At 37.1% G+C, this 19,161-nt stretch overlaps 1 protein-coding gene across 1 annotated transcript; it reads left to right on the plus strand.

Moving 5' to 3' along the window:
• The first annotated feature begins 13,916 nt into the window (after positions 1-13,916).
• On the plus strand, positions 13,917-18,597 carry LOC122060010 (TPR repeat-containing thioredoxin TTL1-like). Its single transcript, XM_042623131.1, has 7 exons — positions 13,917-15,365; positions 16,334-16,529; positions 16,626-16,810; positions 16,894-17,227; positions 17,332-17,536; positions 17,645-17,751; positions 17,841-18,597. Exons 1-7 carry the CDS (start codon positions 14,404-14,406, stop codon positions 17,991-17,993), a joined length of 2,142 nt encoding a protein of 713 aa, XP_042479065.1. The 5' UTR covers positions 13,917-14,403; the 3' UTR covers positions 17,994-18,597.
• Positions 18,598-19,161: the final 564 nt, after the last annotated feature.

Genomic DNA, 19,161 nt, shown 5'->3' on the forward strand with positions numbered 1-19,161 from the left:
TGGTTAGTGGGATTTTTATCTTTCTGAAGAAGTTAGACAGTAAATTATAAATGTTGTGACGTGTATTTCGCAACAACTTACTGAACAACTAGCTAATGGTAATTTCTCCCAGCGAACTGTTTATGTCGACCAAGAAGATGTGGTTAATAATTTGGTCTACATTATAACTCTTCATTTTGTTGGACCAACTGAAATTTTAGCTGATCGAACAAGAGAACAACTTATGAATCTTCGTTGTCCTACACTATCTCATTATAGATGGCATAGAGACGTCTTTTTTACTAAAGTATTTTCTAGAGAGAACTTTAACAATTCCATATGGAAAGAAAAGTTCATCTCTGGTCTACCTCCTTTATTTGCTCAAAAGGTAAGGTATAGACTTAAGGCAAAGTATAATGGTACTATTCCCTTCAAGCAATACACCTATAGAGAATTAGCTGCTGAAATATGTAATGAAGGTCTTCAACTCTGCACAGACCTAAAACTCAAAAAACAACTATCTAAAGAGAGACAAGCTGGATTTAAAGAATTTAGAGATTTCTATGAACAATTTGGGTTTGATAAGGTTTGTCTTCCAGGTTCCAAGAAAACCCATAGGAAACTCTCTAAGTTTTCCTCTAAGTCTTCCACTTCAAGAAACACTTTTCAAAATCTCGTCATCAAAACACTTTTCCTACTAAATCCCCTGTTTGTTATAAATGTGAAAAAGTAGGACATTATAAGAATAACTGTCAAACTAAAGCTAGAATCAATGCTTTAGAAATTGATGACTCTCAAAAGCAAAATCTTAAAAAAGTCCTACTATATAGCTCCTCTGACCCTGAGCCAGACTCCGAGTTGGTCAACTTGAGTTCGATAGTGATTATTCTGAGTCTAAATCTCAGACTCCCCATTGTAGTTGTAATCCTTATCAGGCTATGCTAAAAGAAAATGGTTTGATGGTTCTCTCAATTGAAGAATCATTTCTTTTAAAAATCATTGACCAAATCTCTTATCCTACCACTAAGGCTCAACTCCTACAGGAGTATATCACCTTCTCATCCCAGGCTCCATCATCTGCTTCAACCTTAAAAGCTGTCAATAACTCTTCTTTCATAGCAACAAACTTTATCCCAGTCATTCCTATTGAATCCATCCATCTTCGCCATACTCCTTCAGAAATTGCTACTATTTACCTCCGTGATCACCTACATCCATCCACTGACGATAAAACTCGTTTTTTCTATGAAAGAATCCTTGAGGAAACTCAGAGTGCTTAAATTCAGCACAATTATAGATCTGCACATGTTCCGGCTTATTCTAAGCTCAATATAACCAACACCATTCGTGATCACGAATGAGGATCTTCACCCTCGTTCAAACGCGAATTTCATGATGTCACCGGCCTTAAACTTAGTTCTTATGATTATATATATATATATATATATATATAGAGGAAGCTTGTTGTGAAAGTATCAATTACAATACTTTAATTTAGCACAAGTCTTAATTCTGAGGTTGTGTTTGGTAGTTATTCAAAAAAATATTTCTGAAGTTTTCCCGTTCTATGGGAATAAAAAAATGGAATAAAACGTTTGGTGTAAACTTGGTATTTTTTGGTGTTTTTTTTTTTTGTTTTTTTTATTTTTTTTATTTTTTATATTATCGAAAAGGGGAAAAAATGCTAGAAATGCAAAATGATGGAATGAAAAAATTTTATTCCTTCATTTCGGTTTCATTCCAAATACAAAAAAAGTCAACAATTTGGGTAATCGTTCCTAAAACAGGTTCACCAAACACTATTTTTTTGTTTTAAAAAGGCATTTTGACATAGAAACTGAAAATTATGTTTTTGACACGAAACGTTATTCTTGGAACTGAATGACTACCAAACACAACCTTAATATATCACTTGAGAATCAAAAACAAGGTTGTCTTACCAAAAGTTAATTTACAATGGTACCAAAGCTAAACCATAACAAGACATGAATAAGAAAACAATGGATGACAAGGCAAAGAAGAAAAACTGCCATTGAACATTTTTCGGTTCACATGTACAGAGTAAGGAAAAAAGATCTCTACCTGACAGTGCCCCTTATGTCCTCTCATATGCGACAGTGAAATAATCACTCTTCCCTCCCCTTGAATATCTGGGTGCATACTCTCATTAATCCTCACATTGACGCAGACCACACAACCTTGCAGCAAACCCTATTCCAAAAAATAAAGATGGCACTCACAGTAGGGAAGAAACCAGGAATTAGATGCCCTTCCGGTAGTCATAACTACAAATTGTAATCACAGGAAAAGATAAGAAAAAGAAATAATAAAAAAGATATCACTATTGATAATAAACCATTATATTAATGCTAATAGTTAAAAAGAATGTCCTATTAAAGCCACATTCGATGCATTTTCTATGCATGTCTGTGCCCCTTCCCTCATGTTTTACTAACTATGAGAATAATCATTTCCTATGGCTTGATATAATATATAATGCTACTGCAACTAGAATAATAAACCCATCACTTAAAAAATTATGAAGCAGATTAAGAGAACAAAAATGTTTATAGAGGCAGTTAATTAAACTGCTACTAATGATAAGATAATAATCAAATTCATCAACAAAGGAACTACAAGACCCATAAATCGGTTTTCATGGAAAGACAAGTAAGAACCAAGTACCTATAAGTCTTGGTTCTGACATCACTTGTTTGGAATTTACGTAAAACTCATCATCAAACACTAGTCGTCAAGAAGAGGATGCTCAAGTACCTATAAGTTTTCACGTCAAACTATTCACATTCGATGTGAGATTATTAGTTCCGCTTTCTGTGTGGAACCCAACAATTAGGATCATTCATTAGCCGGGCAATAATTTATAGGTAGCTTAATAAGCAATATCTGATCTGTTAGTTGGAAGTTGGCAATGGAAACATAGTTGTAGAGTAGGCCCCAATTGCCGTCCCTAAGTAAGCAGTGCCTTGTGCTTAAGGGTGACTTTTGTGAACAAGTAGAACAGCTTATTGGGGCCGCACCACGTTTTCATTGAACAGTACAAATGAAGAAGAGAGGGGTAGTAGGTCCCAAATTAACAAAAATCTTATAGATATGTTGCTGTTGGTCTCTTCTAACTAATTAATAACACACAAATGACAAAACCTTAAAAAGCCCAATTGACCCTATTCTCTCTATACTTCTCTTTTATATATATATTTAAAGCTTTCAATTCAAACTTCAAAGAGGGTCACGACTCACGAATTCCCCCCAAGCACCGGCCATCTCGTGAGTGTTGCAGTAGAGCTTTCACCTCGTTGACTCCAAACCCTCAACCATTTTAATAGGAATTACTCTCTTCTTTCTCTCTCTTTGTTTAGATCTATCTGAATACTTCATGTACGAACCTTTCAGGTGAGTTGTTCTCTCTTGACTCTTGACTATTATATTAAATTCTCTCTTTCTTGTATAGAAGAGTTGGTTTTTTTATTTTATTTTTTTGAAAGGAGATGTTTCGTACAAGACTGATCCACACGGATAAAATTCATCCAAAAACAAACTCTGTGATGGATTCTATTTGTGTGGATCAACACGAAAACCTAATCTGTAATCGTGGGGAAAGATAGGGTAATTATGTGACACGGGTCACTGCTCTCCATAATAGGTTTATAAATGGTTTGGTGTATCTTTTCACAAAACTATGAATGTAAATCGTAGTCAATACTAGTATAATGGTTGTTTTCATTCAACCTAAAATGAATGGGTTGACTCAGAACCAGAGAATATAAATGCTAATTGAAGGAATAAAAAGTTGCAATGAACTAATATTAGGGGCTTCTACCCAAAAATAAAACGAATATTAGGGGCATATATACAAACATATAGTCCCCACAACATGGCTGCACAACAGGGGCAAAAGTTTTGAGTTGATTGGACAGAATTGGTTGACCGGCGGGTTGAACTGGATTGGTTGATCCCAACCGAAGTTAATTTAATTTATCCATGACAATCTTCATGGTACATTGAGTATATATATTATGAGGAAGTGTTCTCTGTTCGAGAGTGTGGCTCCTATGTCTGCACATTGTTCCTTCTCCCCTTTAATTGGTACGATCTATGGACGACAGGGCGGTTATTTATAGAGAAGGGAGAGACAAACAACACAAGGTCCAGCATGGCAGCCACATTCCTTCACAAAAGTGTGTGTGTGTGTGTGTGTGTGTGTGGACATCACTATATGTGTATTTAGAAGCCCTTTATTTATTCTCAAAAGTTCAAGTTACGCGTATAAAAGAGTTTAAGAAAAAAAAAAAAAATGAAAGTGAATCATCATCAAGTCCTTATAAGAGATTGTCATTGTCTTGCATATTTTTTGAGTATACATAAAATTGCAGTATTTATCCTTGTTGAAAAAAAAAAAAAAACGTTATTTTAAAGGGGTAACAAAGTAAAGGCACAAATTATTTGACACTTTAGGAAAAATGACTCTTTCCGGGAAAAGAGGGGCTGTACCCAAACACATAGGGGGACAAAATGACCGTTTCACCCCCATGAAATGTGGAAATTCTCACCCTATTGATACTTCCAGGTGTGCGCTCCCATTGACCGCTTTGCTGGTAAATATTAATTAGACTTGTATACCTGAGCAATGACTACCATTTTCTTTTTTTTTGGTGAAGAGCAATGACTACCAATTCAATCTATGTGAAGATAGTTAGGCCAACTACAAAAGACCCAATATTATTATTATTATTAGTAATAAATGACTACTAATTAATTCTATGTTCAAAATAGTTTGGCCAACAACATAGAACAAATCTTCATTCAATACTATTAAATGAATTTGCTGTACAAACCATCTGATTCCATATCATTAATGCCTAATTATACTCAGCCAACTAAGCAGTACAACCATCTTCTGCATGCATACCATTCATTCTAGACCTAATAAGAACTTGAAGTAAGTATAAAACTAATAAGAAAAGGACTGCCATTGAAAAGGTGTTATAATTTCTTCCATGATAAGGCCTGAAACTAGCTGGCAAAGAGGAGTTTTTAACTCCCAAAGACCAGAAAAAAATGGCAATCCCAATTAGTTTTGAATTGTTAGGTGGGAACTATTTCTACAATTAACCTATTGAACTAATCATATATGGGTTAATGATGAAAGTGACTTTGGTTACCAAATGAGCAAAGAAAGGTTTTATGTTGAAGCAAAGCAAGAAAAGAGAGAACCAATTTGGTTTTCTTGATCACTAGTTCAATGTTGCAATGTCTTTCCATATGTCTGCCTTGTACCATAAGTTATAAGCTTTAGTTGGAACTTTAGCAATCATGGATCATAATACAAAGCATATCAACTATCTTAAAAGTTAGGTAACAAACTTTAGTGAAAGTGTGAGACCACTACAACAATATATGTGAACAAAAAATATGATTGAGAAGACTACAATTCCATCTTGGTTTCTTAAGAAAACTAAAGTTGCCCTCATCTCCAATTTTTTTTTCTTATTAATTAATTAAAATGTCATAAATTGGAGTTCCAACAAGAGATGGTCTCTTTCTAGGTGGCAACCAAAACACAACCCCATTCCATCTTGGTCTTAAGAAAACTAAAGTTGCCCTCATCTCCAACTTTTTTTCTTATTAATTAATTAAAATGTCATAAATTCCAACAAGAGATGGTCTCTTTCTAGGTGGCAACCAAAACACAACCCTTATATGTAAAGTTCTAGAAAGAAGAAGTTATTCTCTCCATAGTTGGAATTGGGTTCCACTTCTGATCCACCTGCTTCAATTTTCTACAAAGGAGAAGAAGACTTAAAAAAGTTATGGTTGTAGTGCTATCCATGTCTGTAATATTCGTTGGGAATCAGTTCTACACTGTTCGGAATTAGGTGACAACTAATCAAACTATACCAGATACTGTAAACCAACATTTATTTTTTTTCTATGGCTCCCCCATCCCCTCTTAAAATAAGCTCTCTCTCTCTCTCTCTCTCTCTCTCTCTCTCTCTCTCTCTCTCTCTCCTTCATTATCAATAATGATAATCTAGAAACATAATCAAGAACAGTTAAGATCCCATGATGGAATTTTGCTGAAATTCAAATTTTTTTTTGATCCGGACTTCATCCAAAGAAATGAAATCTCAAAGGGTATTTTGGAAAATACAAAACCCAAGAGAATATTTGCGAACCCAAAGAGAAAGTGAATTGTTCCATTACTTGGCTGCAAGCCCAGGTAACAGGAAACTTGCAACTAGGGTAACAGCAAAATCTATTTGATCAGATCTAAAGAGCAGTGATATGCAAATACCCTTCTAAGTTTTTGCTATTTGTTCTCATAGCCAAAGAAGCAGAACAATTCACTTTCCTTTGAGTTCACAAATACCTTCGTAAGGTTTTCAAAATATCCTTTGAGATTTCATTTCTTTCGCTATGAACCTGGATGGTAGAAAAGTGCCTACAATCTGGACCAAGGATTTAGATACCAATACTGATATCAATCCGGATTGGATCGGATTGGTGGGTATTGGTTTATTTTACCCTTATTTTTTCTAAAAAACACTATTTTTTTTACAGTCAAGGATCGGGGATCAGTCTCAGCCAATACTGATCCGATACGAGACCGATACTTGAAATCATATTCTGGATAGAAGAAAATTTTCATCCATACCCTCCTAACCTTTGAGATTCCATTTCTTTGGTTGTGAAACTAAATACCAAGAAAATTCATGCAACCGGGGTAGCAGCAAAATTTCATCAGATTATTAGATGTATTATGGAATGGGCATTTAATGGTTGCGTAGAGAATGGCGATGAGATCCAATATGTGGGGGCTGGGGGAGATGTACATAGGTCCCACTTTTAAAGAGGTCAAGGCATCACCGGCCATTGAGCAGAGTTGCCATATTGTAGCTGCATGTGCATTGATTGCTTCTTCACGGAGTGCACATTGAATTATATGGTAACTCAATCCTTCCTTATTACTCTTCATGTTAGACAAAGTCACAAACCTGCTTCCATGTTAAGAACAGTTATGAGACCTTTCCCTTCCTCTCTTAATGCATGGGACCGGTGCACTGGTCATCTTATGCCGGCTTTTGTGGTTGGGCACTTACTAATATATGTTTTCATGGGGCATCTTATGTTGAGAAGTTTTTCTCCATCGAGCGAGAAGGTTCATCATATAATCTTAGGGTTTACAAATCTCTATATAGGATTTTAGTATGTTCCTCAAAATGCCTTTTTGATACACTTACTCGAGTGCATCTGAAGCCCTATAATCAAAGTATCCTCCTTCATCATGGCTTAAGAAATAAGAAAAGAGAAGAATAAGAAGAATTGTGCGAAGATTTAACGTGATTTATCCTAAACCTACATCCATGGTAGAGAATTTCATTAATTTTTTTTTTTTAAAGTTATTTCTTTGCTATATATCATTGATTATATATTGTAAAATTCTTTCATGTTCTCGTTATGTTGTTTAAACTTAGGAAAATGTATAGTTAGGAGACTCAAACTCAAGATCTCTTGGTGAATGTGGGCTTTGAACACTACAACCCGGCCCCCATTGTTAATGAAGCTACTCTCTCATTATAAACGAAGAAAACCATGTTCCACACATTTGCCCCTACTCGGCTCAACATTACTGATACAATGGTTGCAACAAAAGATTGATCAAACCAATCTAGTAAATTTCAATCCAATTCCCATACTAAAATGCATCCAATGCCTCATTGCGATCATTGTGGCAGAACTTGTCATTTTAAGGAAAAATCTTGTTGTAAACTACATGCTTTCCCAAGATGATGTTTAATTTAGCTTTGCTAAGCCAATATTGCTACACAATGGGGCTCGTGTTCCTATGAGACATTGAGGAAAGTCTATTCTCTATAGTAGTGATATTAAATTATATTTGTTCTATGTGTTCCTAAATTTCAATTTAATCTCTTATTTCATAGTCAGTTGAACCATTCTTTAAATTGTGTAGAATATTCTTTCTTAATTTTTATACTTTTAGGACCTTGCATAAGAAAACTGATTGGGATTGGTAAGCAGCATGTTGGCTATACATCGATTATTCTAATTCTCAGCCTTTTATCAGAGGACATATTTTGTCCTACATTATCTTTTGCCACACATACAATTTGCCAGTATTAGGACTTAGAACTCAATCTCATCCTCATCTAATTTGTAGGAATCACTCTCCTATCTTGTAGGTGTCAGATGTGATATTAAACTCTACTGCCTTATTTGACTTATCTCATGTGATATTAGTTTCTTAATCAACTACTGTTGTGATCTCATTCATGTAAATATCTTTACAGGATAGAATTTCCAATTATGTAGATTCCTATCTATATATGAATTCCATGTAAGTCACTAAGTTGTAATTTTCCAAGCCAATCAATACACTGTAGTCCCATTACTTAACACCTTCAATTTACATTACGGGACATCACACTGGTGATGTTGATATTTGAAGTTGGCATATAGGGCATTCTTCATCTTTTTGTTTGCTTAGCTTATTTAAACTCATGTTTGAAATTTCTTTCTCAAATAAACACTGCATACTAGTACTAGAATTTTATTTATTTATTTATTTATTTTTAACTTGGATAGGTTTTATTCTATTATATTCTATTATATTTTATTGGGGAGGAGAGTTGTGAAACAGGAGGCTTGAACCCTAGACCTCCTAGTAGCTCTGGATTAGCAAAGAACTTTATTAATATAAAGAATGAATGAATACAGAACTAGGCCAAAGACTAGATACATAACCAGGAGGTTTGCTTTCTCTTTAAGCAATCTGAGAGAGTTGTGAGGATGTGCATTGTAATCCTATTCTCCATGATAGTGAAACAGTATCTCATCTAATTGAGAATGTAGGCAATCAAATCTATATGCATTGTCTGATTGCTTGTTCTTGTTTTTCCATTCTTTTTTGCATCATTTTAGGGTTGTGTTTCTACATATCCATACACTTATTTTTCCTACATGAACCCTTGCTGAGGTCTAGCTAAAGTTCAGGTAACTTCTCGGGTGACTTACACCCTAGGTGGTGCGACTGAACCAGAGCGATAATCCTCGCCAGCCACTGCCTATATCAATCAATAAGCATCTCCATCTATCGTACGCTCGGCACCTCCACTCCTCATCTTTCCTCTTTAGCCCCACCTCCCCCTCCTTTAGTGCCACCTCTTCCTCCTTCTCATATAGATGTTATCTCCATTCCCTTCCCTCCTCGAAAGCACTAGCAAGGACCATTCAGCCCCCTTCTCATCTTCTCCTCTGGCTTCTTCCTCCTTCACCATTTCCTTTCCCATTGAACATTTCTCCACATCACCCTGCCTTTGTTAATGGCATTTCATTATACTCCTTATTTTTATTAAAATAGTTCTTTCAAGAAACACTTCTCTTAATTCTTACCATAGATACTTCCAAATAGATTAAGAAGATAAGAAAACCATAGCCAGCTGAACAGTTGAAAGCATCCAAACATGGACTGCCTATCAGACCATTTTGGTGATTGGACACACTAAAGAAAACCTAGACAGACCAAAATGACAAAAAAGACCTAATTTGTATGGGGTTCTCCCTATTTTTTAAACCGAAAATACTGATTTACAAAGAACTAAAGCTCAAAGATTCACATCCACCAATCGGCTATCAGGAAAATAATTTTATTTTTCGTTTTCCCTATTTAATGGGATTTTTTTGGTGCAATATGGTATAAAAGACATGTTTGTGTTAGAATCATGAGCAGTGTCAACAAGTTTTAGTGACCTTATAAAAGCACTTTTTAATGGTTCCTATGCCACACTTAATCCCAAAATAAAAATGACTTCTTGAAAACAAAATTACATTATAATTAATGATTATATTATAATGTAAACAACAAACCCAATAAGGCACTGAGTAGAGGTGAAGTAAAATGAATTAAAAGAAAAATGAAATAAAATTTATAAAAGAAACTTTCAATTAGAGTGTCAGATTGGAAATCGAGTTGACCAACATACTATATGAATACATTGTAAGCCCACTACATAGAGAAGATTAGAGAGTCTACATCCTCTACAGTGAGTGGTGAGGTATGGTGAATATCAAACAGTTGAGAGCATTTGGGCATGCGTCCCAAGGGGTTCCCAGCCACCCGATACTCACTGCATTGGTGCAGTGTGGCTGTAGACAATTGTTTCTAAAGATAAAGAGGTAAGAAAAAAGAAATTGATGATGATTTTGATTGCAAAATGCAGTACAATTTTCTTACTATGTTTCTGAGCTATTTACACAATTATTCTTAGTAATGACTAAAAAATTTATACCATGTTTTCGTTCTACTCTTACTTTCACTTTGTTTTATTTTACTTCTCTTTATTAAAAAAAAAAAAAAAACGTTATATTTTACTTCCACCCAAATGCAGCCTAAGTTGTAATCCTCTCAAACACTTGCATGTGATTGAAATTGCTTAACTTGGAGTGGCTTATAATTAATTGCAATCCAATTTATACCTTCCTCTTTCACAAAAATGGATCTGATTCACATGGTTGAATTTAAAAGGGTTGTCCCTCCAGACCCTTTAAGGGAGATTCAATCAAATTGATTCCAAGTAGAATTATATTGGTTGGACTAATGCAACTGTTCAGTGAAACTAATGAAGTTAATCAGGGAAAAAAAAGGGGGGGGTATATTTTTCTATGAAAATAATGCTATTTATTTCGTTCATCAAACCCTCTAATAATTCCTGGTTATTGAAAAAAAAAATCTTAATGGCTATTGTTATCAATTTATTGATCCCTAAATCTCAAACACAAATCTTCTACATCACATAAAGGTTATTGACCTTAATTTGTTGAAGCATAAATTTTGACACCAAAATCCTATTTGATTGAGGGGTAATAAAAAATAAAAATAAAAAATAAAAATAAAAAATAAAAATAAAATAAAATAAATAAATAAAAACTAAAGCCCAACAAAAGGGGACACACTCTAAAAATCTACTACATGTACACTCTATAATTCTATTAATTTACCTTAGCATAGTTAATTTAATTGAGAAAGATGAAATTTCTTGGCTTTGCAAACTGTTTTCCAAAGTGGAAGAAAGAAGTTGATTAGTTGTTATATTCATCAGGCGATCAACTTATTGGTCATTTATTCACAAAATTATTGGGACCACAATATTGATGAAGTACAATAGCACCTAGACAACCCCTTTCCACATGCTATGATATGCAATCTAGTATTGTACATTCATTAGAAGTTATATTAGTAGAAGTTCTAGGGTTCATTAGTACTTGAGATTCAAATTCCCATATAATTCCAAACCCTAAAGAACAACCCTCATGCATCTATGAGGGCATGTTTCTATTTTTATGTCCCTATAATGAAGAGAAGTGAGAAAGGAAATATTTCTATTCCTTTGATGCTTGATTATGCTAGCTCTTACTCCTCTATAATAGTTAAGAACAAATTTCAATCAATTATTGTAATAAAAAATAACCATAAAATATCTCCTCAAAAATTTGCTAAACAATCCTTAAATGTCGATTTAGACAGAAATGATGAAAGAGCTTGATCATCATCTAACGTGGTTAGATCTCCCACCTCGTTCATTGGTTAATCCATCTGCTTATCTCTCCTTGGAAAAGATGTTTACAGAAAATTAGTCTGAGAACTTTCACCGTACCATCGTTCATTGGGTAAATCAAACCATCTGTTTCTAAATCCAGCATGCACTAAACACTTAATTTGTTCATTAATCAAGTGTTTTGACCAAATTATTGTGCTTAAATGTTTTTGAGTATTGATCCTAAAAGAAGAGGTGAGAATAATCATTCTTAGGATTATATAAAAAAAATGGTAAGACTAAAGATGCTTCTTTGGTATCAATCTCAATATAAAGTGCCCTGACAGTTGCAAGTCGACAATGTCACACACATCTAACAATTAAGGGGTTGGGAATAGATCAGGTTGCCATTCTAGATTTGCACAGGTTGGCAAGGCAAATTATGGAAGTTTCAATGAATCGGGTCGGGTTATTCCAACCCATAACCCGATTCCCAAATCAAATCCAAAAGGAAACCAACAAATTAGGGTGGGTTATTCCTTAAAAGTCAGCTATGTAGGGTTAAGAAGAATAAAGTCTCACATGTCACCCAATCCTTAACCCCACCCTACGTGAAGCAAAGATATAAATAATTTAGGAACAAAGAATAATATCCATGCCTTAGTGTTTGCACTGTACAGATCCAATGGGCCCTATTGGATTAAGTTTAGGTTACATTCATGAAGCTTTATTGAAATTTCACCTATTTTTAAACCTTCAACACGAAACTATAAGCCAAAATCAAGGATCAACCTAGATTTGCATTTCCGGTAATCACCAACATAACCTCGACATTAGCAACAACCCTAGAGGACCTAGACTAGTCTTTTTGAATGGAAAAAATTAAACTAATGAAACTTAAATATTTAAATTATGTATCAACTTCAACAAATATATTTCAATCACAAACATTGAAATAGTCCAAATATCTAATATGCCTTATCAACCTTGATTAAGATCCCGATTATGGGACCATGGGAATGAAATTATGGAATCTCCCTTTACTCGTCTAAGTCCATAATCCATCATAAATTATCTCCTTATTAGTATAAATAAATAAATAAAAATTATTAGAGTTGCAAGAGGGTCAGGTTGTGCCAGGCTTTTGAAAAATTGAGTCCAACTTTCCCCAAACTCAAGCGGTCTTGATTGAGGCCTAAAAATTCATGTCCTCAGGGTTAGTAGGAATTGGATTGAACTTGATTGGTCTTAGCCATGGCGGACCAAGTAGAAGATGAAAGAAGAAGAGAAAATCGAACTGGGCCAAACATGGCTCAATTTGAGGCTCAACCCTGGCCCAACCCGGCCTAACCCGCCTTGATTCATTGCTAGAAATTTCTAGTCCAAACAAGCACTCAGGGCTAGGATATCTCGGCACAAGGTCCTGTTTGGGCTCTGGTCAACGGGGCCAAACTTGCAACCCTAAATCACCTACTGTTTAGGAAGAGATTAGAAGCCTTGACACTTTTAGTGGTGGATTTATTCATAGTGAATTAAAATGGTCCGATTTTTGTTCAAAACGTTTCGTTCCAAAAGTGCCGGACGAGCCGGGTGTGAGCACAGGCGAGAGCCGGATCGCTTGGTCATCATTCCTCCTCCTACCCCTTGCACGGGACCGTGCGTGGTACAGTGGGTAAGTGGGGCTGCTCCTATCGGGAATCGGGTCAACATATCCCGTCAGTCTCGCTGCTCTCGCCTCAGCCCCCGGTAACACTGTAACTTAGGTTATTTAACAGAATATTCGTCATCTACAAAATATTCGAATCCTTAAAAACTAACGCCGTTAATTTTCTCTTACGCTTAGCTGGAAGGCGCTGGAACGCTAGGGTTTCCTGAATGTGCCAGCTGGCACGGCACACTGCACATGGCCAGCTGCTCCTGTCGAAATTGAATTGCACAATTACCGAAATACCCACTTTCGTTTAGGGATTAACCATTTCCTTGCTCTCACAAAAAGGAAAAATTTCTACCAGAAAAAGAAAAAAAAATTGTCTTAAAACATTTACAGTGGTTATTAGAGTGAAAATAGTTGATTTTACTTCTATTACCCTCTAAAATAGTCAATCGGGAAAGCCATCTGGAAGGAAATTTTGGTAAATTCAGAAGTGGCTTGCATAGGAGGAAATTCTGGAAAGTACGGAACTTGGAGATCAGAAGAGAGAGAAAAAGAATAATAAAAGTCCATAAATAAATTCTAATTGTGTGAACTGTGAACAAACACTAACTCTAGTAATGGTTCTAATCTAACATCAACCCCTTGGTTAAGATGCTTATCGTACGCACTCTGTTCTCTCTCTCCGTTTCTTTATTTTCTTGCAATTTTCTTTAATTCTAGAGAGAGAGAGGAGATAACGAAGGAAGAGAAAGAGTAGTAGTAGAACTGTAGAAGAAGAGAGAGAGAGAGGAGAGAATGCAGAGGTGTCTCGTGAGGTAGCAGGTGAAAGGAAGAGAGAAATAAAAGAACGGAAAAGCTCTCTCCTCACCTCTCTTGTCCTCTCTTCTTTCTTTCTTTCTATAATCTTCTCAATCCAACTTCTCTCTTTCTCTCTCTATACTTTCTAACACTTGCATTCATTCCTTGCTTCTTCCTTTTAAATCACGAGATCCTCATCTCTTTTCTTTCTTTCTTTCTTTCAATTTTCTCTTCCATGTCTTCTTCAAAGCTTCTTTGGTTTCATTTCTCTCTCTATTGTTGGTGGTGGTCTTGTAGTTTTAGATACATGCATTGTTGAAAGGGAAGATCGAATAGAAGAACCAAAGCGCAGAAGGAAAGAACAATAAAGATTGAATCTTTTGTAGTTGTTCTGGGTGGAAAATGTCACATTCAGGAAAGCCCAAAACCAAAAAGGGGGTTGATTCGCTCGCTGATCAGTTTCGTGGCGCTCTGAGTTGCGAAGACAACAAACCTGATTTCAAGGAACTCGATCTTGGTTCGCCAATTTCTCCATTGAGGACTCGTCGGTCGGGTGGCGGTGGCCCTGCTGTCAGTGGGTTGACCACTACGAGCAGCAGTTCTAGTTCGTCAGGTTCGGTCTCGGGGAAAACTTTGAACAACCCAGTCGTCAAAAGATCCGATGGTGGTGGAAACAACCACTCAGGTGAGCTGTCGGGCTCGAGCGAAAATAGTCCAACTGCGGAGAGCACTCGATCCGCCCCTGCAACTCGTAATTACAAGCCGGGTCATCGCAGATCGAATTCCGGCGGCGCCCCATTGATTTATTCGGGCGGAAGCGTCGCTAGCGGTGGCGGCTGTGGAGGCTCTGTTAATTCACCAAGTGTGAATGTACTTCCCAGCGGAAACATTTGTCCGTCTGGAAAGATTTTGAAGACTGGAATGGCTACCAGGAGCTCTCCAAGAAGTGATGTTCTTGGCTCGGGCACTGTGAACTACGGGCATGGTAGTATAATGCGGGGCGGCGTGGGTGGTGGCAAAATGGGTGGCGGTAGTAGTGGTGGTGAAACGAGTCCGGCCAATGTGACGGGTAATATACAATTCGCTGGGGAATCAGTGAGGAGGGCTATGGCGAGTTCGGATCCAGAGGAGGTGAAGAAGGCAGGTAATGAGCAATACAGAAGGGGAAATTTTTTAGAAGCATTGTCTCTTTATGATCGAGCAATTGCTATATCTCCCGACAATGCAGCATGTAGAAGTAACAGGGCAGCTGCATTGACGGGTCTTGGTAGGCTAACCGAGGCCGTAAGGGAATGCGAAGAGGCTGTCAGGCTAGATCCTGCTTATGGCAGGGCCCATAAGCGTTTGGCATCTTTGCATCTGCGGTAAGAAGATTGGGGACTCAATTCCTCTTATCTTTTTTCAAAGATGCCTCTTCTTTTTCTATTTTCTTTATTTTTCTTTCTTCTTTGTTTTTCTTTCTATGCAAGAATGTGAGTGGTTGTTCGTTTGTTTCATGTGGATGAATTGAATTTGTAGTTTTTGTTTCCTGAGAGGATGAACCTCGAGTCTTCATTGTTCTTATGATCTACATTCTGCTTATGCTATGATTTTTGAGATGTGGATTGAGTGTGTGATGGGTTGTAATATCTTGCTTCTGTAGATGTTCTCTTGTTGCCTTCTGCTTCTAGCTTTGATGTTTGTTATCTCCACTTCGTGTTATGTCTGCGTTGGTTGTTATTGTTTGTTCTCTTAGGATTGATTTTAGCCTCTCTACTGGCATTTGGTGGAACTAAAGATTCATGGATTCCTGTCTTTTTGTTTTTGTCCCTAATTTGTGCTGCACAATTATTTGAGCTAATGGGAATGTTGTTGTTGGTGGTTCGGTTTATTGGTTTCTCTCTGTTGTTGAATAATCCTGATTGTTGGATGATGCTCAATTTCTCTCCACTTTTTTTATGAGTCCAAGTGTTCATTTCTTGCTCTAGCTTACTGTTTTCTAGTGGTTTTAGGAATATGATGGATCCCCTGCATGAATTTTCATGTGGCTGGTGACTGATTCACAATATTGGGCAGTGTTCTTGAAGCTTCGAATCAGTTAACTATCATTGCAATCAAAGTAATTTTGGTGGCCTATCTGATTTAGGCTCATTGGAGTCCCTTGATTTTCCTTTGATATGCCGTTATTTAGTCTCTGATAAGGAGTGTTTCGAGGCAGGAGGTTTTCTTTTGATCTTTTCAAGTTTTACAGTTATAAAGCAAGTTGAAAATGCCTGGAAACACCTGTATTTTCCTGGGCAGCAGCCTGATCCAGCAGACAGGAATTTGACTTTTAATTTATTAAATTTTACAGGCTAGGGCAAGCTGAAAATGCCCGGAAACACTTGTGTTTTCCTGGTCAGCAGCCTGATCCAGTGGACTTACAGAAGTTGCAGGCTGTGGAGAGACATTTGAACAGGTGTGCTGATGCCCGGAAGATTGGTGATTGGAAGAGTGCATTGAGGGAAAGTGATGCTGCCATTGCAGCTGGAGGAGAGTCTTCTCCTCAGGTAAGATCTCGTGCTCAATTTCAGTTTAGACTGTAGACATTGTAGAGTAGAACTAGATAATCATACAATTTGAATTTGTTGGGATGGAATTTACAGCTCTTTGCATGTAGAGTAGAAGCGTTCTTGAAGCTTCACCAGCTAGAGGATGCAGCGTCTGGCCTTTCAAGCATACCCAAATACGAACCAACTACCCCTTCATGTTCACAGGCCAAGTTCTTTGGAATGCTTTCCGAAGCATACATTTACTTTGTCCGGGCCCAGGTTGACATGGCATTGGGGAGGTGAGTTGAGAAATATAAAGTTCGTCTGGAATGGTAGATAATTCTATTGGGGTGAGTAAGAATGGATGATGGATGTCTTGCAGGTTTGAGAATGCAGTTGCTGCAGCTGAGAGAGGTGGGAAAATTGATCCTCGTAGCATTGAAATTGGGGTGATGCTTAACAATGTGAGGTTAGTGGCAAGAGCCCGTGCCCGTGGTAATGACCTCTTCAATGCTGGGATGTTTGCTGAAGCCTGCTTAGCATATGGTGAGGGCCTCAAGTTTGATCCTTCCAATTCTGTCCTTCATTGCAATAGAGCAGCATGTTGGTCTAAGCTTGAGCAGTGGGAGAGATCTGTTGAAGACTGTAACCAAGCTCTCAGGATCCAGCCCAATTACACCAAGGCACTTCTTCGACGGGCTGCCTCAAATGGCAAGGTGAATCAGCTCTTTCAAATCGAATTTAGTCATAAATAATTTGTTTCCAAAATTTGTTGCCTTGAATAATCGAGTATTGCATCTTTCTTGGTGTGGGATTGCAGCTAGAACAATGGGCTGAATCTGTGAGAGACTATGAAGTCTTGAGAAAGGAACTTCCAGGTGATAATGAGGTTGCAGAAGCTTTATTCCATGCCCAAGTTGCATTAAAGAAGTCCCGAGGAGAGGAAGTTCATAACATGAAATTTGGTGGTGAGGTGGAGGAAGTATCAGGTCTTGATCAATTTAGAGCTGCAATATCTTCCCCTGGTGAGCTTTCTTGCTTGGGTTTTAAAATTTATCATTAAATCTTTTTCCTCGTTCCATGCTTTTTGGTTTCTAGTTAATTAACATGTGGAAGTAAGCTTGAAATGGCAGGTGTTTCAATAGTGCATTTCAAGGCAGCATCAAACAAGCAGTGTGAGCAGATATCTCCCTTTGTAGACACTCTATGTCTCCGGTATCCATCTGTGAGTTTTGTCAAGGTAGTAATCCCTTATTATTGACTGTCAAACTGATCTTTGTGTGGAAGATAATTTTATTTAAGATTTTGTTGGATGATATTTGGCTGAAGGTTGACGTGGAGGGGAGCCCAATGGTAGCCAAGGCAGAGAATGTGAGAATTGTTCCAACATTCAAGATCTACAAGAATGGTAGCAGAGTTAAGGAGATGATCTGCCCTACTCACCAGGTTTTGGAGTACTCGGTGAGGCATTACAGTCTCTAGTACAAGCATTTGTATCTCATTTTCTTTCTTCTTTTCCCCCCTCTTGCAATCCAGCCCCATATCCTGATGGGAGCTTTCCCAATGTCCTTATCCTTCCACCAATTCATACAGAATTAGCAGTTCCCCTTAGACCAAAACCAGCTATGTAATAATATCATAGGCCAAGGCTAAGAACCCAGAGAGAGAACCTAGTCCGGTAGCAGTTTTATTCATTCTTTCCATTTCATTTGTTTCTCTGGTTATATGTTCCACCCTTGCATCTTTCATTTTCCAATTCCTTTATCCCCCTCAGTCCTTAGGCCGGTCTCATTCTTGTATCCTCACCTTCCTCATCAGGAGAAGAAAGCTGTACACTTAAATTGACACTTTTAGTTCTATTTGAGAGAGAGAGAGAGAGATGATATTGTGGCTGGTAGAAGATATTGTGTACATGTACATATAAGAAATATACCCCCAAAAAAAAAAAAATTTGGAAGTGACGAGAGATTGGAGATCTGGTGGTTAGTACAGGGTTAGTGAGAGGAGGTTGACCAAGATGATGTTATTGTTGTTGCTATGCTCTACCATTCCTTGAATAAGAAAAAAAATCTCATTCTTTTTGTTATGGATGTTCTTTCAGGAACCCTTTTGTTGGGTTGTTTTATCTGGTTATGTGAAATTTTGGTTGAATTTTTATATCATCTGAAGTCATGAACTACAAATTCCGGTAGACTTTCATTTGTTCCTACTTCCAACCATTGGAGAGATGTTTATGTTTTGTTTTACTTCAGAGAATGAATGACCTTGAAGCAGGTTGAGAATGATGCCCTAAGGACCAAATATTAGAGACAGAATATCCATTTTTTCAGGGCCTTTAGGGTTACAATTCTTGTGATGGAGATGGGAAAGGGTACCCTCAGTCATTTTATGGCATTTTGGGCATTGTTACTGTTAGATCCCTGACAGGTTTTGGGGATAGACCCGAGGAGAGAGAACATATTCTTAAGTGTATGGGTTGGCTTTTCTGTTAAGTTGTTGTTGAATGCATTTATGATCAAATTTGAGATTGGTACTGTGCCCTATCCCCACAATAAATACGCAACTAGATCAAGTATAGGGATCTGTCCTTCCCTACCACAGAGAGAGAGAGAGACAGAATATTTATGAATGGGAAAGTAAACTTGTATTT

This window comes from Macadamia integrifolia, chromosome 13, assembly GCF_013358625.1.
Source record: "Macadamia integrifolia cultivar HAES 741 chromosome 13, SCU_Mint_v3, whole genome shotgun sequence".
NCBI classification, from domain to species: Eukaryota; Viridiplantae; Streptophyta; class Magnoliopsida; order Proteales; family Proteaceae; genus Macadamia; species Macadamia integrifolia.

Bases quoted from the DNA above. Each gene is read 5' to 3' on its own strand.
- LOC122060010 (XM_042623131.1), top strand. From the start codon at position 14,404: ATGTCACATTCAGGAAAGCCCAAAACCAAAAAGGGGGTTGATTCGCTC. The intron at 15,366-16,333 runs GTAAGAAGATTG...TAAATTTTACAG, and splicing joins TTGGCATCTTTGCATCTGCG to GCTAGGGCAAGCTGAAAATG. The intron at 16,811-16,893 runs GTGAGTTGAGAA...GATGTCTTGCAG, and splicing joins GTTGACATGGCATTGGGGAG to GTTTGAGAATGCAGTTGCTG.